The 18,207-nt window shown below is 34.2% G+C and overlaps 1 protein-coding gene across 1 annotated transcript in view; it reads right to left on the reverse strand.

Moving 5' to 3' along the window:
* LRRIQ1 (leucine rich repeats and IQ motif containing 1) overlaps nucleotides 1-18,207 on the reverse strand; it is a 102,452-nt gene that overhangs the window by 40,616 nt on the left and 43,629 nt on the right. The window contains exons 18-21 of the mRNA XM_041474414.1: nucleotides 9,527-9,616; nucleotides 8,708-8,829; nucleotides 8,005-8,100; nucleotides 7,578-7,663 (exon numbers count right to left, since the gene is read on the reverse strand). Coding sequence (XP_041330348.1) covers nucleotides 7,578-7,663; nucleotides 8,005-8,100; nucleotides 8,708-8,829; nucleotides 9,527-9,616 — 394 coding nt within the window. The remainder of the gene's footprint in view (nucleotides 1-7,577; nucleotides 7,664-8,004; nucleotides 8,101-8,707; nucleotides 8,830-9,526; nucleotides 9,617-18,207) is intronic.

Below are 18,207 nucleotides of genomic sequence, written 5' to 3' on the forward strand. Positions count from 1 at the left end.
GAGAATGGGAAGATCATTGACAAGCCTGGAGAAGATCTCTAATGGGGCATGGCACTCTAAGAGATAACACATTGGCAAAACACGTTAAGATATCACACTGTTCTTGGCCAGCCCACATTGCAGCAGCACGTGGTTGGCAGAATGTCCTTAATGGTGCTGACCACTCACAAAGCAGCAAACTTGACTGACGAAGGAATGGTGGCAAGTGGGGAAAGAGTAAATTAGGTCTTGCCTTCTTCACAAGGCAGAATCAGTGATACCTTACAATTTGTTATCTCAAATTGGTTAAGAGCCTCTCTCATGTGGTTGTAGGATGATTATAGCTTTCCGATTAACCCAGAGGATGTCATATTTAGAGTAACTTTAACTCATTTTTACTAGCTAAATTCCATGAAACTATCCAAGAAGCAAAATAAATAATGATTAGCTCCATTAGTTTCAAAGGTGGATTATTAGAATTATTCTGATAATGGGATATTTGATAATTTTATTCACAAACTGTATTGCCAGGTTTGTAGATTCTTTCACTCTCTATAAATGGATAAAGTAGCCTTCCAAATAAAAAAATTTTTATCAGACTAGTGTTCATCAGGGTAGCCAATTTTTGGGGATAGTGAATCACTGTAAGATTTGTGATTAAAATACTTTGAAATTGTATTACATTATACTTTAAAAGTTCTCCTTGAAATTTTAGATAATAGAAGCTATAAAAAATATTTTGAGCATGAATTATTATTGTCTGCTGTATAGTTCTAAGATACATGGCCATCCATATCCTACACAAAGATAAAAATGTACAAATACAATTTTTTATAATTGTAATTTTCCCAACATCTAGCATACAGTGTTAACAAAAAAGACTTCTAAATTCTTCCAGCCTTATGCTAGTTACAAAAACCTGTGTCTTCAATAAAAGACCAAAGTGACAAAATCAAATAAAACCTTTTAAGACAAAACACAATTGAAAATTTCCAAAGTAATTTTGATTAATTTAAAATAATTCCTGAAATAATATATTTTTTCCTATGTGGGTCTATTGACATTGCTCCAAAATGTTTTTAAAATAATCTTTCCTTATCCAGCCTCCCATCCAATTCTATAAAAACACCAAGTCCAAAGTTAAACTATACTAAAAATTTTTGGTGAAGTCACTCAGAGTTATTACTCCTAAGTTAGATTTCTCAAACATTTATTTGTGCACAAAGATATGAGCAGCAAAGTCTTCTGTGAACTGGGAAGAAAGGCAAATAATGGAAATTGTTCTTCTAAGAGATTTCCATCAGAAGATTTATCTTTGAATCTTTGCAAAATAACTTGAAGAATCTACATGGATTTAACACAGTGCCAGACTACTTGAATTTGTACCTACCTGGATCACCTCAACCATTGCCTACAGCTCTTCTGTTATTAAAAATTAGTCCTTTTCTTTATCTAGTCCCAAATGTAAGCAATATTACATAGATTACTTCATAATACTAGTGCTTTTTATTCTCTGAGTGAGCTAGGGAAATGAACTGCATGTATGCTTTGATGATGAGCAATCAAATGTTTTAGATTTCACACAGAGAACTGTGAAAGAGTCCAATAGTTCAAAATCATAGAAATATCTTCCTGGATTCAGGCATACTCATTAAAATGTGGCTTATCAGATGATGATCTGTGTTCTCAATCTAGAAACCAGGGAGGTAATTTAATGTACATTCCTTGGCTGCCTCCAAATATCGATGTCAAGATGGACAAACACAAGATATGTTATGGAAATAATATAGAAGGAGTAGTTACTGCCTGATCTGGCAGTAACATTCCTAAGCTTCTTGTTAATATGTGAAACTGAAAAATTAAAATATTTGCCATTCATTTTTGTTGCGCAATACCTGTAATTAGGAAAACATAAAGATAACGTGACAACTTTAAAGAGATGATAAGACAAAGTTGTACACAGCAACAGATGTTTATCTATACTGTAAATTCATTTGGAAGAAAGACCAGATTTTGTTCCATAATGGCACAGCAATTAGAACTCCAAGTCATCCATGGCTGGAGTTCCCAGAAGATACTTCTATGCAGAACTGACAATCGCAACAAAAGTAGCTTTTTTCTGTTACAAAGAAAGTGTAGATCAATGGTCATTCGTGTAATGAGTAATACGGAACAACAATATGCCACAAATTTTCATTCTGACTGTTAAAATGGATTATCTGTTTTGGGGTTGTGTATTTGAGGAAAGTGGGTTGAGTTTTTTACTGGTTTTTATTTCATTTTTTAACTAGTATTGAATTGCTGTCTAAAATTCTAAACTCGAATGAAAAATATTTGCTGACATCTATGAAATATCTTTATCATTGTGTTCTGGTTCTGGTGATCAAGGCCCACTTCAGCTGCTTTTTACCTTTTAAAATTTTTTTTCCTACCTATGTGACATCAAGTATTGCCATAGAATCATAGAACCATTAAGGTTGGAAAAGACCTCCAAGATCATTAAGTACAACGTTTGACCAAACCCCACCATGCCAACTAAAGCACAGCACTAAGTGCCATATCCAGTAATTTCCTGAACACTTCCAGGGATGGTGACTCCACCATCTCCCTGGGCAGCCTGTTCCAATGCTTAACTACACTTTCAGTGAAAAAAAATTCTTCCTGATGTCCAACGTGAACCTTCCCTGACACTGCTTGAGGTCATTCCCTCCTGTTCTGATGCTGGTTGCCTGGAAGAAGAGATCAACCCTCACCTGGCTACAGCCTCCTTTCAGGCAGTTGTACAGAGCAATAAAGTCTCCCCTAAGGCACCTCTCATCCAGGCTAAACATTCCCAGTTGCTTCAGCCACTCCTCACAGGACTTGTGCTCCAGACCCTTCGCCAGCCTTGTAGCCCTTCTGTGAGCATTCTCCAGCACCTCAATGTCCTGCAGAACCGGACACAGGACTCAAGATATGGCCTTGCCAGTGCCAAGTACAGGGACACAATCCCTGCCCTGCTCCTGCTGCCACGCTATTGCTGATTCAGGCCAGGATGCCATTGGCCTTCTCAGCCACCTGGGCACATGCTGGCTCATGTTCAGCTGCTGTCAACCAGCATCCCCAGGTGCTTTTCCTTTGGGCTGCCCTCCAGTCATTGTTTCCTAAACCTGCAGTGCTGCCTGGGGTTGTTGTGATCCAAGTGCAGGACCCGGCACTTCACTTTGTAGAACCTCATGCAATTGGCCTTGGTCCGTCAATCCAGCACATCCAGATCCCTCTGCAGAAACTTTCTGCCCTCCAGCAGATCAACTTAGTGTCATCTGAGCAAATTTACTGAGGCTGCCTTTGATTCTGCACCCCCACCCCCACCCATGATTATAGATTAAGAGATTGAAGAAGAACAGCCTCAATGCTGAGCTCTGGGGAACCCCACCATCGACCAGTTGCCAAGTGGATGGAGTATCATTCACTACTGCTCTGTGGGCCTGGCCATCCAGACAATTTTTAACTCAGCAAAGAGTGCACCTGTCCAAGCCAGCTTCTCCAGGAGAATGCTTTGGGAGGAAGTATCAAAGGCTTTACTGAAGTCCAGGTAGACAACATCCACAACCTTTTCCTCATCCAGCAGGTGAGTCACCTGGTCATAAAATGAGATCAGGCTGGCCAAAGCAGGACCTACTTTTTCTAAACCCATGCTGGCTGGGCCTGATCCACTGATAAGAAAACTTTTTTGGAGACAAAAAGGTTAAGCAAGAAGTAATGCACCAGTGTAGGAAAGACAAGCTTTCAAGAGACAATCTTAGAAGAGACAATCTTAGAAGAAAAAGAAGTTAACTGAGAGGCTAATATAAAATCCACAGGATGAGGGAAATTCCAAGTTAAGCAAGAAATTTGGTACTATTGTGCCAAGACATCTTTAGGAAGCTAAGATTGTTATGAGTCACAGCCACTTAAGCACCATGAGGTGCAACAATGTCTGCTGTATTTAGATTTTGAATTAGAATTTCTATAGAATATTATGCACCCAGGTTAACAGGAACATTTCTGACCTTATGCCAGTTTTACTTGGCTTCAAATTTCTGGTTTCTTGCCCACACTTTTTGTATTATCTTCATGTATAGTAAAAATAGTTGAAGCAGACTCAGCATACAATTTGTATCAGTAAAATGCAAGCCACAATTTTCTTTAGCTACATAAACAAGCATACAAAACAGTAGTGGATTAGGGCACACAGGCCTTAAGGCTATTAGCTGGTGGGACTGGTCTGCTGCAATATAAGCCTTGCCTGAATCACTCCCTATCATAAGGCTATGCTACTTTAAGCTCTCTCTTCCTTGCAATACAATACAAATTCAGTGCACTTGCTAGTATTTTCCATACTTTTTTCTTTACTGTGAAGATATGTGGCCAGACATATGAGGTAAGACACTTCTCAGTTACTTCTACATATCTATGGTTTAACTTTGTACTTCAGCAATTCAGTCTAGCTTTTGAGCCTAGGCAATGGAGAACTATAAGTGCTTTTACAGTAAGACTCAAGTAGCCTGTTTTTACATTATGTTTTAAGAGGAAATTTTTTTTCCATAAAACAGTGCAGATGTGGACTTCTATAATTATCAAATGGATGCCATCACTGTTGCGCTAGAAGAAGACAAATGTTTTATTTGAAAAATAAAAAGGAATAAATTTCCACACCTGAATATATTAAGGATCAAAGATATTCATGGCTGTCCAGTACAGGTTCCAACCCAGCAGATGTCTTGAAAATATTAAAAAGCAACTGTGTAACTCTCTGAATGCAAGCATTTGTGAATCTCAGGTCTAAGGTAAAGGACTTTGACAGCATATGGAACCAGAAAACATTTTGACACCTAGTTTGTTCCAAGAGGATCCATCAATACCTTATCATAAACTGCAAGTAACGAGATCTTTACACAGAATGATCAATAGCATAGAAAAGATGTTTGGGATTACAATGCAATCTCAACATCAAAACTACAGGTTTAATGTTAAGAGCTTATAATTGATTTGTATCTAGAATCTTTAGAGTTGTTGTTGCTTTGCATTTTCTCAAAGCTTGAAGTTTTACTTCTAAGTCAGATATGTAAGTAGGTATAACAGTGAAAATTGCTTCTTTATACACTATAATTCCCACTTCTAAGTGGCTGCTGGTTACTTACTTTCTAGTGGGTATGAATGTTTATCACAAACAAAATTATTTTCTTGCAGTTAGCATACTTCAGCTACTTTCAATTAGAAAGCTAAAAAGGAAACAGTTGTAATTACAACACTGAAGACCTGGAAATCCAAAAGAAAGAACAGAAATAGTATTGCTAAAACTAAATCCTACAACTTTCCATATGCATATCACTAAGTACAAGACAAATGAACCTCATTTCAGTGGAGATGAAGGCAATAGGATGGTAACTTGTAAGGGAACATTAAAAGACAATGTTGACATCTACTCTTTCAGATGAATTTCAAATTGCTTTTGAATATTAGAAGGAATAAAATCTCTCTTGTAATTCCTGCTTCAGTAGGATTAAACTCTAAGCAATTGCCACAGAGTGTGAACTGTCTCTCCCCAGTTATACTGAAATTGCTAAAAGTAACTTAGCATGTAACTGGAAAGATACTGGCAGACTAAAGGGTCTGATTACAGTTTCCTGATATGGAGCTGGCTAGCCTCAGGATAAAGTGTATCCACTCTAATTTAAATGCTGAAAAGTTCCTCTTTTCCACCAGACCCTCAAAAAGACCCTGATTTACTCCTCTTTCAGAGAATGTACCTAATGGAAAACATAATTAGGCACGTGAAGATTCTTTTCACATGGAGAATATTTGATCAGGATAATTTCTTTTTTTTAGTATAAGATCAGAGCTTTAAGATCAATTAAAAATAAAAATACTTGTTTTGATTGATAATTTCCATTATCAATTTCCATTAATAATTTCCTTAGAGACCAAGGAAGGACTCTCTGTCAGTATGGTGTATGAAAAAGAATAGTCAGCTTGATAACCTTTCTACTGAAAAGGGATGGAGTGAAATATTTTCAGTCACATTTTTTGGTACTGGAAACTATGCTTTCTGTTCATCTGAAAAAAACCCTGTGATTTTAATGACTGACAGAGATACCCATATAGGCAAATTACATACACAGGTTATTTTTTTGCTTGATGTAATAGTCAGAAAGACAAAAAAATTTTCTATGAGGCAGTGTCAAGAGGAGAAAATTTGAAACTATAAAAACATTGGGCAAAAGGTTTTTCAATTTTTTTTAAACTAGCAATGTACTTTGAGAATATTCCAAGCACTACATTAAAAAGCTCAACACCCATACATCATGTTGAATAATCTGAACAAAGTGAACATAAACATACCCATGAAATCCATTAGAACTACAACAAAAATAGGACAGCAAATTTGATATGCTCAATCAGACATCTCTGACTGGATTAATTACTAACATAAGACAGACAGCATATGGAGAAAAGAGGACATAACCTAATAAGTTTTATTCACTGAAAAATTATAGAGAGGCCCAAAAATGGAATATATATAAAAAACCTCAGCTGCACACCAGACACTTTCTGCTTTTTCTTTTTTTTTTAATAAGGTAAGATGGTAGGGCAAAATGGAAAGCTATGAAGACTTCAATATATTAACATTTTATCCATATACTCCCATTTCCACAAAGCATGATTTGTGGATTACATGTCTTTTTATCACCTATCCCTTTTATTATTTTTTAAACTATAGATAATTTTTATCCTATTTAGTCTTAGTCATAGTTATGATATTTGAAGCAGAAAAAAAATACAGAAAAAAATGTTGCCTAGATATATCTCTAGGTTGTTTTTTCCCTTCAAAGAGCAAAACATCTTTCAATATTTTCAACACTTAATACAGAAGAGTTTTGCAAAGTTATGCAGAAGAGTGTTGCTTGTGATACAAAATATAAGTAAATAAGGGTGCATTTTCTAAAGACCATTTAATGTTAGGTCCTATTGTCAACTAGAATCTTAAATGTTTAAATGCTTCTTGTACTACCAGTATTTGACTAATATGTTTATTAATATATTTCAGCAACATTTCTTTTAGCATATCATATTAACAATCTCTAAGAAAGGTTCATTGACATTAGAAGTATCTGAGAAGAACCAGAAAACAATTGGATGAGAAGCTGTACAAGCTTTATCTATTTCCACAGTAAATACATAATTTAAAAAATTTAATTATGTACTTTCAAATATATCAAACTGTTGTTTGCATAAATAGCTCTTGCATAAGTAAAAATTTTTAACGTAAAATTTCCTCAAGAAGAAAATACAAATGCAGAAAAACAAATTCCATATCTAGAAGACGAGATACATAAACAGGAAGAAATAAAATTTCTGCTTACCATAGCTGTCAAATATTCAACTTCAAAATCCAGTAGAATAGTTTTTAAAATCTAAATATGTTGATTTAAACTGAATTGTTTATACTGGATCACACTCCACCTTTATTCAAATTAATTTTTAATGTTGCACAAGCAAAGTTTTTAAAAGAGAAATACTATTTTAAGAATGGAAAAATTACATCAATATAACCATTAATTTAACTGTTGACTTACCTAAACTTTTATTACTGTATTTTTTGGGTTTCATTTTGTGGGCCCTCTTCAGCATTAGCTGTGCAGTAGAAATATCCTTAAAACCCCTAAGGGAAGAAAATAACTTACTAAATATTTCACATGTATTATGTTACACCAGCTGCATATTATTGTATAATACACTTTTCAAAAAGAATACTGATGTGTAGGACTGATCCACAGTATGAAACTTTCTGAGTTACAGAGATACCTGTAATTCTTATCTTAACATTACATTATTGAAACTCATTAAGATAGTTTCCTAGACACAAAAATAATTACAATAATTTTTAGTTTGGCAGAAAACAGAGATTCTTCAAAAGTGGAACACAAAAAAGTAAGCAACAACAGCCAACTATACTATACCTATTCTTGAAAGTCACTGTGTAAATAAAAGAGCTTAACATACCATTCTTCTGATATTTTCTCTTCTTTTTCTGACATAAATAAAACCTCCTTTTTTTCATTCCAGTTAGAAAGCTGTGACATTGTTTCCTTCCCTGACCTGGAAAGACAGTATGAGAGCAGTACTGAAAGGTAAGTAAATAAGAAAAGGGTGTGGGGTTATACTATTTTGCAGCCTTTGTTATTCTGAAACTTGTTTGTGCGTTTTAAAGGCACTTTTGAATCTTGGAAATGATACCAAAAAAATCCATTTTAATACTCCACGAAGGTTTTATCTTGGAGAGTAATAAAAGTCTGCCATCAATTTGAAATGTTTACATTTCAATTACTTGAAGCATATTTCAGTCCTTTCACAGAATGCAGCTGTTTAAGAAATCCCTTTTAATCTTTATCTAGTCTTCAAGATCTCTATTTCAACATCTATTTCATAACATATATGAAAAAATAGAAGTTTTATGATTTATAGTCAAACCAAAATAAATAAAATTACACATATATACTCTTATATTCCTAATTATAGTAGTCAATGAAAAGTAACAACAAAATTTAATACATTTGGTTTTAGAAAGTAAATATATTTTAACTCCAGTAATATCACATTGACCAAAAGTAACAAAAGCATCAGAAAATAACTTCTTCTTCTCCTTCTTATTTTAGTCAAATCCAAATGAACTAAATACAGTTTAAACCAATATAATTTAACTTACCTGCTATGAAAATGGATTTTTTCTGCTGAGTATGAATGTGTTCTGTTGGCACACTGCCAAATTTCTTGTGGTTCTAATGGCAAACTATTTGAATGTCCACTGGAATCTGAAGGCCTAGAAAACTTCTAAGAGAATCAAAAGGAATGCAGCTGATTGTCCCCATAAGTTTGAATTTCAAATGTGCAGAAAAACTGCACCAGGGTTTTCAGAGTTTATCACTATAACTAAAAGGATTCTTAATGGTGATATGCCCATTACCGCCCTTACTTTCAACTAACTGAATAGGACAAAAAGGGGACTTTAGTCACACTTAACATCCCCAAATATAATTTGTACATTTATAAGACTCCTTTAACTGTAGGAAACAAAACATTAATAATACTATGTTTGTAATACAAATACAGAGCCCTACAAAAACCAAAAGCCAAAACTTCAAAGTTTATCTAGCAGACATTACAGTTTGATGACCTTTAGCTGTTCTGAAAACATTCAGCTGTTGTCATATAATGCAGATCTGAGTATTTTTAAAGTAGTTTGTCAACTAGCAATTTTTACTCCATTGCCAAATGTGCAGATGAAGCACATCATCTTTTTTTCTGCTACTGTGAAGTGTTGAAATAAATCCAAAATAAAGAAAAAATAAGCAAATGAAAGAAAATCAAAAAGAAAAATTGCATCTGGAGATGAGGAGGAAGTCTGAGACTTCTAAAAGTAATTGTGTTTTTAAGTCACTACATTGTCATATTAATCACCTCAGAATAGCATATCCTTAAAGAATGAATAAAGACTGAAGAGTAAGTTGTTTCTGTGACATGTTACCTTTGGCCAGTGCAGCTGGTTTGAGAGCAGGAGTGTTTTTGAAGGGAAACGGGTGGAATCTAGAGTTAGCCATTCCTTCTCTAATGCAGCCTGCATGAATGAGCAAAGTCAAATAGTGCACTGACAAAATCATTTTAGTTTTGATAACTCTTGCAAAGTCTCTTTTAAATTGTCTTACATACTTTGTACATCTTTTTAAGCTGTACATCAGAACTGCCACCTGTAGAGCAATTAGACTCAAAGCACATTTGGAGATGCTGAGCTGTACTGTTTTATTTTAAACAAATCAGATCAACAGCATTTGTGGGTTGTGGAGGTCCTTTTTGGGTGTTGGTTTTGTATAAGATGCAACCTCTCTTTCTCAAATTCCTGTAATTTTATTCCAACATTGTTAGTAAACCCAAGTTATTATAAAGGACTGCCAAACTTTGAAAAAAATATAGACCTAAGATACTTAAAGGCATAGGGAATATGAAGAGCTTTGTGTGCTGTTTTTGACTGAGTATTTTATGTCCAGATGTAGGTGCCTGATTCTGTCAAACTTGTTTTTGTTGAACCGAATTGGTGAGCAATTTCCATTGAAATTTGGGGTTAAAAAGTAAATTGCTTCAATTACATAGTTTTATTTCTGATGTAATGGATTAAATGGGGAACTAAAATAATAGATGGAATGAAGAAGGGTGACAGAATTAGTCGCTAACTGATGTCCTTAGCACTTTAAGGTAGAATTCAGTTTTCTTTAATAAAAAAAAACTCTAGACATTGTTTCAAACCCAACCTGTATATTACTTGTTTTTCTTACAGGTCCTTGATATTTTTTACCATGTCTTTTCAACTTATTCTTATAAGTGAGAGAATCAAATCACTCCCACACAGTAAGTAAATACCACTGAAGAATTTGGCTTGGCTTACAGGGCTCAGTCATTCAGGTTCTTCTTACTTCAACAGCAAAGAGCCTGGGGTTCATTCTTTTGAAAATGTCAAATTATAAAACTGGATTATCTTTCTCCCATTCATAAAATATTTCATGTTGTACTGATTTCTGACCTGAGAAAGGATCCTAAGTTTGGATACCTTACTGTGCAGTTTGTGGAAACAGGACTTTGCACAGCTTTAGTTGGTAAACAACATCTTCCAAGGCCTTTGAAATTCTGAGAGACAAAAGAACCATATTCCAGGTATTTTGAAAGGTTAGTTCAGGTACTGGTCACATGATTTGGTGGCTCTAAGATCACTCTTTCTGCTTCCATTCTGACCAAGCTTTGAAAAATAATGTTTGATTTTATTTTCATGTCTTAAAAGGGATGAATTCCTACATCTGATGGATTCCCTGCTTCTGGAATTCCCTGTTATCTGATTACAGTATATTTTGGGCTTCATTCCTTTATCTGGAAAAATTCTATGCCCTCATTATTAACAGATAACCACTCTTCCCCTCCTCAACATTTCAATTCATGATAAATACATAACATTATCCATTTTATCATACCTCCTCTCTTGGGAAGTTGTGTATGTTAAGATATCTGCGTAAATAAACTGCAGAGGCATGTAAAAAATAAAATGTATCACATTCTTTAATAGTTATATACAACCCACTAATTTATCTCTCCTCATTGATGTGATTACTCTTATGCTGATAACCACTGAGTGGTTGACTCACCTAACTGTCATTTAAAAAAAAATCATTCCAGAAAGTAGACTGTAGTAAATCAAATCCCAAAGGTGATAAATTAAATATGTGAAATTGGTACTATTTGAACATAGAAGACTGACAAGTTCATATCTCAGCAGAGACAAAGCTGCAACAATTCCAGCAGAGTGGTCAAAAATAAAAGCTATGAAAAAGGTACAACATCTGATTGAAAACTTCCGATGAAAATAAATATTATTCCTCCTTGAGCTCTTTAAATTTACTTCTCAATTGCACTAGGCAAATCCTATGTTTAATCTTTCAGATGAGAATTTTTCACTTATTTTTCATGACTGGGCCTACAATCCAGTCAACAGTGCTGGTATATAAAAATAGCAAAATTTGGAAATTTTTCTTCCTCCTCTATTTGCAAAAGAATCAGTACAGGCGGGAGAGAGGTAGATTTCCACTTTTTGCACAATTTAAATGTCAATCAACTTACTCCGTGTGTATAGTGATGTGTCCATTATTTACCTGAGTACTTAAAGGTCTTACAGTAGGAGTGAATATTATCCAAACTCTAATATCAAATTTCAGGCCAAGCCTCCATGCTGGCTAGTTGAATTTTTACTTCTCTGATGAAACAGTTTGTAAAAGGAAAAAAAAAAAAAAACAACCCAAAAAAAACCCCCAAAACCAAACAACCCCCAAACAAACAAACAAACAAACAAAAAATGAAACCAAATCAAAAATCCCGATGAGAAATAACACTCCAAAGATGTAGCAATTTTTTTGGGAACAAGAATCACTTAGAAGTACATTGACTGAATCCTTTTGCTCTATAGTTGTACCATAACCCAATTAAACTCTTAATATTTATATTGAAACGTGTCTCACTAATATTTTCCTAGCCCAGTGTTTGCCATTTATTAATTTAGTACTACTAGTGGTTTTATTTCTTTTGTAGCCTAAAATGTAATTCAGTGTCCTAAGTGTTGAAAAGAAACATCAGTAAAAGATAAAAGTATGAATCAAAGGTATAAATATGCACAACAATAAAAAAAGACAGCTTATTTACCATTAAGTACATATTTTACTTCTATAAATGTACAGCATATCATGAAAATATACCACACTGATGTTTGCTTTGTCCACAAAAATAAACACAATTGATTTTCAAGCATTCCCTTCCACTATGTTTTGCCTGGACATTTTCACAGCACTAAGCTCAAGAAACATCTGCCCACACTTTCCCTATAAACAGTCCTAATGAAAAGTTTATGACAGATCTATCAACACCAAAGGCTTAAAACTAGATCTGTTTGTACAGATATTGTTCACTAAGATTAAAAAACAATACCTGAGAGGAATTACAAAGCAAATAAAATGACAGTTTTTGACTGCATGGTCTATACAAACAGCTATAGGTGTGTTATACTTGTATTTAGTAATACCTAAATACTCAGGTATACAATGTGGCTTTACACATGTGTAAACCACACACAGTTTATTTAACATATATTAGTTCACCTGAAGATACCTTATATGCTTTTGTATCCTCCATACTTTATTTCCAGTGTTTGTTTCAAAGAGTTCTGTATTAATTACTTTAAGTTTCAAGTTTCACAAACACACAAAACATATATAGATATTTCTATTTTTTTTTTTTGTTGCACCTTTTTTTTTTTTTTTGTTAACCCATTTGAAACAAATTATTAAATTTTTAAACACAATCCAATTATCCATGACACCACTCTTCAGGAAGAAGGAGATGTGAATCTATTTGGTGTCAGGATTTTCTTTCTGAATTTTAAGAATGAAACTTTAATATTATTAGCTATTTCCATTTATCCATCAGGATAAAGAATTTTTTATCCTGATTCACAATGTTTTTTTTATCCTTTGAGACACTACTATTACAGGGTTCCTCCTTTGATTTTGCACCTCATTACCAAACTCTGGAGGTTTAGGGATTTTTTTTTTTCATGTCATATTATATATAGCCTTCTTCATTTTGTTCCTCCTTCATTTTTTCAGTATTTAATCAATTGATTCCTTTGCAAAATGCATTGACTATTTACATCAAGCATTGAACTTCTGTAGTCTCAGAAACAGAATTCATTCCTACAACAAGCAAAGTGAGTGAGAATAGTTCTGCTAACTTCAATTCAGTCTGAGTGAGCTGCCCAAAAGTTATTTAGTGCAAATGTTATTTACAAAATCTAATCCAAGGCATTTTTTATATGCTCTGGACTACATTCTGGAGCTAAGTAATCTTTTATAATATACCATGACTCTACATGTAATTAGGGCTGTTCTGAGACATATTTACACCATGAACAAAAAATAGTGCTCAGGACAGTGTCAAACTTACACTCAGGCTTTGAAGCGCTTCTACAAGTAACTGTCCAAACTGTGAATAATGCCATCACATATTGCCTTTCATCTCCCTGAGATCAAGGAGGATCACAAGAGCATAATAGAAACCAAACCAATTCCTGAAACTGCACTATGGCTTGAAACAGTGGAAGCAAAAAGGCATTAACAATACAGGCTGAAAAGAAAGGCCAGCGTTTGACATCTAACAACTCTGTTCTAGTCAGAGAAAATATCCATCTACGTCAGTACTCTGCTTCCAGAAGAGTTCAGCAGCAGTTGCTTACCGAAAGAATGAAAAAAGCTGGATGCAATGAGGACAATCCTTCCTTTAGTACATTCTTTTAGACCTTGGAAACTGGTGGTTTAAGGACTTTCTGCTAAAATCTAGGCAAATATTCCTCATCCTAAAACAGTTAGGTAATTTCTAATAACAAGTGTAACTATCTGGTCAGCATGTTTGCCATGTCATCTCCATGTCAACCTAGAAAGAATGCAAGTCATGTATATGCCTCATAGAATGGAACTGCTGAAGTGGTGTAGATTAACTTCAAAAGAACATCATGGTGGACACCATGGGACATGAAGCTACCCCAGGCTTCCAAGTGCGGTGGACCTCAGAACCACCACCTAAGAAAACAGTGAAACTATCTTTGAAAATCAGGGAAAACAAACTCTTTATACCTCTTTCGCTTCTTCTTTCATCTCCTTATTAACTCATTCACTGTTTTCAGGACAGCGAAGGTTTAGTCAGAAAAAAATTATTGACATTCATGTAGTGCATTTAATTATATGGTATTTTAAGATAAAAACAAGTAAATTACACAACAATATAGACAAGCAGAAGAAAGCTAACATAGAAAACATACAGTGAACTAAGAGTAATGACCGACTCCTGATCATTATAACCTAACAGGAAGAATGGCAAGGGGAAAAGAAAAATAATCTTCTACCAGAAACAGTATTTCAACATTAGAATTTCATAGAAATAGTGTGCAGAATCCTCTGCTTTGAAAAAATATTCACTCTTCTTTCCAGTTCATCTGCCTGGTTTTATCCAATATGTTTTTCTGTACTTCTGCTGCCCTCTGTGAGGTAGGCCATTAGCATCATCCTAAGGAGGAATGACCCTTTTTCAACCAGATGTTACAAAGTATCTGTCCTCTCCATATTCAAATTTGTTTTCAATAAGAATACAATGTAATTAGAGTAAACAAATAAATGAATCAGAATGAATCTTTCAATTAAGTCTTCTCTATAGAATACAAATTTGAATAAAGTTCTTCAGGCTAGTGATATCCCTAACTTCTAGTTTTTAGTGGGTATATTTGAATAGTGCAGTTGAAGTCTAGTTCACTGAAAAACAATAAAAAAGGTAAAAGCAAAGACAAATGAAAGGCAAAACTTTCCACATCCTTCTATGACTATTTTAAATAAGCTTACAAAAATTATTTTGGGGCAATACATTCCACATGAAGAACTACTTTTCCTGATGTTAAACATCCTCTAGGTAAAATACTTGCTTAGAGTGGGAGGGGGAGTGGTGAGGCCGAGGGATCTTATGCTGAAGGTTAACCCCCTAGATACTCACAGCCAACCCACTGAACTGTCTTTCATCTGGCAGAAAGCTGTAACTTTCTCTCTTGGTTCCTGGCAAACATATTTCACTTTGTAGGACATTTCATTTAAATATCATGCTAGTCCAGGAAAACATATTTCATTTCTTTTTAAACTAAACTTATTCCCGCCAAGGCCTGAGCATTTGCTGGTAAATTTTTCTCTTAAATCCTAAATAAGTTTTAACAAATTTCTTAAGAAATCATTAATTTTTAGCTCTTATAGCTGAAACAGAAGAACCAGACCATTTTTCTATGCACTTTTGTATATTGTTGATAGACTGTGATTGAAAACTTCCTTTGAAATTAAAGATCTGAATATATTTGTGTATTTAGCCTTTTCTTTCATCCAGTCCTTTGAGGAATCAGATTACTCTATGGACTAGTTTTTCTGTGAAACTCAAGTTCATGTGTAAAGCTTAGCTCAATGTTAGGAAGTTGAACATCAGATCCAGGCTTTATAAATAACTTCCAAAGCTAAGAAAACGTCACATACGAACTTTCTAATCTGAATCTTCTATTAGCTGCAATATTATTCTACTTGCAGTACTACAAAAATTCAGTCTAAACTCTACTGTTTTAAATCTACATGTAAATGCATTTAACAGCATTATAAAAAATTATAGAATCTTTTTAATTAGATGGCTTGGAGGATACACATTTTACAGAAAATACATATCTGAACTTCAAGCAGTAGGAAAAACATTGCTTTTCTCTGAGTTTGTCTTCCAGTATTTTTCACATATTTTATGTGCTGAAGATAAATAGGTTAGCACCCTAATAAAGGTTATTTTAACCTTTGGCAATGCTTCTTTTCAGCCCTGTTTTTATATTAGACAATATATATACATTAGAAAAGAAATCTGGGTACAGCTGCATTCTTATGACTGCTAAAACCAAACAAAGTTTCAAGCCAAAAAAAGTAGTGACTATCACATGAATTCCAGAGAAACACTGCAACGATTAATTGACCTCAAGAGATTTTATAGACGTACAAAAACTGGTTAATTATTAGAGTACATTCTTGTAGGAAAATGAGAAGACAAGAAGAGTTGTCCATTTCTAAGAAGAATATATTAATGATGATGAAAAATCACATTCTTTTAACAAAAACATTAAAGAAAATTTTATTGTAGAATGTCTTCCCCAAATGTAATTTTTCCTAATTTTTTAGTAAGCCTGGAAAACTAGCCATTCTCTAAAATTCTAATGCATATATATATACTTACATTTAATACATCTACCAATGTGTTCACGCAAATACAAATGAAATGAGAAGAGTTTATTGTGGAAAAGTAAATGAACAATGAACAATGAAAATTTCAAGGACCACAGAAGTTTTCATTCAAATAAAAGGTTGAATGTCTACGTACATAATCAATGCTCCAAAAATATGAATCTTATTGTAGTTCATGTCAGTCACTTAGACCTAGGTGACTTAAACTTTTCTAAAAATGCATTTTTATCTTACTCCTGACAGTGTTCAAAGGAAGCTCTGTGTCCTTTCTTTGAATATAGGAATAAAAAATACAGATGGGCAAATGGCAACCTCAACTTCAGAGGTTAGACATGATTCAAGTAAGCATCAGAAATGTACACTTTGAAAAATCTTTTGAGATATAAACCTCTATCCATCTCAATAAACATCAAGCTCCTGGAATCTTCAATCCACTCCTCAAAATGGGTGTAAGATCCCAGATATTGTTTATCCCATTAAAACAACAGGAATCTTCAGGACTTCCCCTCTCTGACTCTGGCACATGACACAAATTTTTGCTGCTTTGTCTCTATAAACCTTTTCTGAAGTTTTTCTACTTCCATGAAAACAAAGAAACAGAACCTCAAGGGGCAATCAGCTAACAACTTAAAAAAACAAAACAGCCAAGGAACCCCTCAACCCTACCCCTTAAATACTGTGCATTCAAAGAATTTTGAAGGAACATAATCCAAAATGTTTTATCTAGTTTAGATAATGAATACTAAAACACAATAGAAAAGAAAGCTGTGCTTCAGCTTGCAGTTTTGTCTAAAGAAGGGAAGTCATGCAGAAGCACAGGGTAATAAAAAATAGACTAGTCACAAGTTTATAGTCATTTAACCTTTAACATGTTTCAAAGTTCAGGTCACATGAAAGATTAGATTCAATTTCAAGACAACTTTTCCTTTTTGCTTAAAAGTCCCTATTTCAGAAACAAGAACAAAAAAAGATTTTGGAAGCTAAAGAGCAAAGAAGGGCTAAGTTATAAAAAAAAAGTTTCTTGGAATTTATGTTAACCGACATCTAATTACACTACAAAATCCTTAATTCTAAAGAGGTACATCTAAATCATCTCTCAGCTTCACTTATACTGTCCTCTTTATACGCCCCTAGCACTGTCTTTTCTATTTGAAGCAAATTATCCACAAGTGAATCTGCAAGTTGAAATTTGTTTATTCATGCCTGTGTTCTCAACGCCTCAAAGCTTTTGGGACATGTAATGATACTCTTTGGAAAGAAGCTGATTCTTTGGGATGTTTTCCTGGTTTATGAAATGATCAATAGCTACTCCTATATCTATTAAAAAAAACCCAGTATTTTTCATGCAAAAAAAAAAATACTGGAGTGAGTAGTAGGACAGTATTTAGCATTTAGGATTCCACAGCCCACTCTATTCAAGGACAAACTAAACATAAATAGTTTTTAGCTAAATTAAGACTGCATTATAGCATATGAGGGGTTTTATATAGCATATGAGGGAGTGTTTGGGGTTTTTCACCATTCTTTCTTTACACTGTTAGAAATGAAACCATTACATGGAAAGTCCATTATGACTACACATCATTTTCTGTGAGACTGCTTCCTAGAAAGTCAGACCCTAGCCAGCAGTATTGCCCATATATTGGACTTTGCACTTGCTCTTGAACATCATGAGGCTCTGGTCAGCCTGTCTATCTAGCCTGTGCAGGCAGCTTTAAAGAACACCCTGATCCTCCAGCATGCCAACCACTGCCCTCAGTACAGTGTCATCTGCAGACTTGAGATTGCATTCTGTTCCATCAGACAGGTAGCTGATTAATTT

Source organism: Pyrgilauda ruficollis, unplaced genomic scaffold, assembly GCF_017590135.1.
Source record: "Pyrgilauda ruficollis isolate IOZ18807 unplaced genomic scaffold, ASM1759013v1 scaffold32, whole genome shotgun sequence".
Classification (NCBI taxonomy): Eukaryota; Metazoa; Chordata; class Aves; order Passeriformes; family Passeridae; genus Pyrgilauda; species Pyrgilauda ruficollis.